Source organism: Propithecus coquereli, unplaced genomic scaffold (assembly GCF_000956105.1).
Source record: "Propithecus coquereli isolate 6110/MARCELLA unplaced genomic scaffold, Pcoq_1.0 Scaffold1054, whole genome shotgun sequence".
Classification (NCBI taxonomy): Eukaryota; Metazoa; Chordata; class Mammalia; order Primates; family Indriidae; genus Propithecus; species Propithecus coquereli.
In genome coordinates, this window is record NW_012134459.1 from 41,067 (window position 1) to 43,558 (window position 2,492).

At 39.8% G+C, this 2,492-nt stretch overlaps 1 protein-coding gene across 1 annotated transcript; it reads right to left on the reverse strand.

The window, feature by feature from the left end:
* Positions 1 to 1,323: 1,323 nt before the first annotated feature.
* Positions 1,324 to 2,277, reverse strand: LOC105811890 (olfactory receptor 5AP2). The gene has a single exon (XM_012646182.1). It carries the CDS (start codon positions 2,275 to 2,277, stop codon positions 1,324 to 1,326), a length of 954 nt encoding a protein of 317 aa, XP_012501636.1.
* Between the last annotated feature and the right edge of the window lie 215 nt (positions 2,278 to 2,492).

The following is a 2,492-nucleotide window of genomic DNA, read 5'->3' on the forward strand; positions in this document are numbered from 1 at the left end:
GAACTAGAATAAAAGGAAATTGAAGGAGGACACAAGTCATGATATAGTTTTGGGCGTCCTTGAGAGAAATCTTGGTTAACAGTTGAAACTGGAAGTTATGGGAATATGAGAGGACTGCTGAAGGTGGTCAGGATGTGATAAATTCTCCCTTGTGTCTCTAATAAATTCTTTAGAGATGAGGTGGGGACAGTTGGAGCATGCAGAATACTGATGTTCTCCTTCATGATCTACAGTGGATGGTGGAATGAAAAAAAATATATAGGGACTAGACATTTACTTGATTCCAATTCATTATTTATACCTCCTTGAAAATTCCATGTCATCAAAGAAGGCTGTTGTCTCATTACTCCAATATTGATAGTTTCCCATCCCACTGCAACAAGCAAGATATATGCAATTTAATTTTTCAAACGTTTATTGGAAACTATGTGAAACCTTGGGAGGAGTAGAGATAAAAAGTTAAAGTACATTTATTACTACCATCAAAATATTCCAATTAACTCAAAAGTCAATAAAATATACCCCCATTATTGCTGTGGTTTGCATAATTTTATAATACCTGATAAGACTCTTTCATGTATCTAATTTGATATTCTTGCTATCCAGGTGAGTGGAGTAGTATTTTTATTTATTGTAGATGCTGTGGCACAGCACCCAGATTTGCCTCTCAAAATTGAAGTATGCATTTCCCCCATTCACAGTTGTATTGCCAGCTGACAGTTGACAGCTGACTTTCACTCCTGGAATCCCCCCTGCTAGCAGGAATTGCCTTGTTCAAATAATGTCCCCTCCCAATGAGTAACCCACATCCAAAACTGACGCTTTTTCCTCAATTTGGGATATCTGTGAGGAGCCACATCTGCTCCAGAACACCATGTAGGATTGGCTGAGTCCTCTGTTGCAAATTCATCATAATGCAACTTATTCAGTGTAATCCTACTTCCCTCACAACACAGGGATTGTTCCTAAGAACACTCCGATAACCTTTCTGCATACAAATATCTGCCTCAGAGTTTGTCCAAACAAAGACACCAATGTATATATAACAAAACTGAGCTTGAGATAACCTAAATATTGAAATTGAAACTTAAGCCCAGGTTAGTCAATTCCAAGTGTTTTGATACCTTTATCAGACACAAACTTCATCCACTGTATTGATTCAGTAGATGGGTCCTTGTATACATGTTTAAAATGCTAGGACATAAAGAAGTAGACTTCATTTTAAATCATCTACTTTAGCACAGAGAAAGAGCTTAAGCAATCAGACAAAATTCATATGAAACTATATTTTCTTCTACATAACAAGATGGCAGACAACAGGATTCACAGTACATGTTTCTGTAAGGCCTTCTTTAGGGCCTCTTTCACATCCTTATTTTTCAAGCTGTAGATGAGGGGATTTAGCATGGGTATTATTACTGTATAAAAGACAGAGACAACCTTGTCTTGCTCCATAGAGTAGCTAGATGTAGGGCGTAAGTACATAAAAAGAATTGTCCCAAAGAATATGGTGACAGCCATGAGGTGGGAGGCACAGGTGGAGAAAGCTTTATGCCTGCCCTCTGATGAAGGCATCTTCAAGATGGCAATGAGGATACACAGGTAGGAAATGAGGACAATCGTAACACAGCTTATGACATTAAAACTGGAGAAAGCCATGATCACAATGCCATTGATGTGGGTGTCAGAGCAAGACAGTTTGAGCAGGGGTGGAGTGTCACAGTAGAAGTGATTGATCCTGTTAGACCCACAAAAGGACAATCTGAAAGTCATCCCTGTGTGTATGGCTGCATTTCCAAAGCCTGCTAAAAATGAGATCGCCACTAGCAAGAAGCAAATCCTCCCAGACATGAGAACTGGGTATCGCAGAGGGTTCCATATGGCTGCATAGCGGTCATATGCCATCATGGCCAACAGGAAGCATTCAGTCCCCAGGAAGGAGCCAAAGAAGTAGAACTGGGCAGCACATCCTTTAAAAGAAATGGCCTTATTCTCAGCCACAAGGTTCACCAGCATCTTGGGAGTGACAGAAGAAGAGTAAGAGGCATCAACAAAAGAGAGGCTGCTGAGAAAGAAGTACATGGGGGTGTGGAGACAGGGATCAATCTTAATCAATGCCACCATCCCCAAATTACCCACCATGGTGGCCATATAGATGGACAGAAACAATGCAAAGAAGACACCTTGTAGATCTGGATTGTCCGAAAGTCCTAAGAGGATAAACTCTACCACTTCTGTTTGATTTCTGCCTCGGACTGCTTTCATATGTCTGATCATATCAGCTGCAATAAGAGAGAAGATGGAACATCCAATTTGGTCAGATGAACACACAATGGAGCTATAAATATATTTTTAATGAAGCATAAAAATTCTAACAGAAGAGTGAAAAATGAAAAGCATAGTGAAAAGTAAGCCGGACTTGATATCAAATCAAAAGACTTGTATCTGAGTACTAGATGTGCTGCCCACTAACTAATGAACTTGAGGCAAGC

Excerpts from the sequence above, each read along its gene's own strand:
- LOC105811890 (XM_012646182.1), bottom strand. The coding sequence starts at position 2,277 with ATGATCAGACATATGAAAGCAGTCCGAGGCAGAAATCAAACAGAAGTG.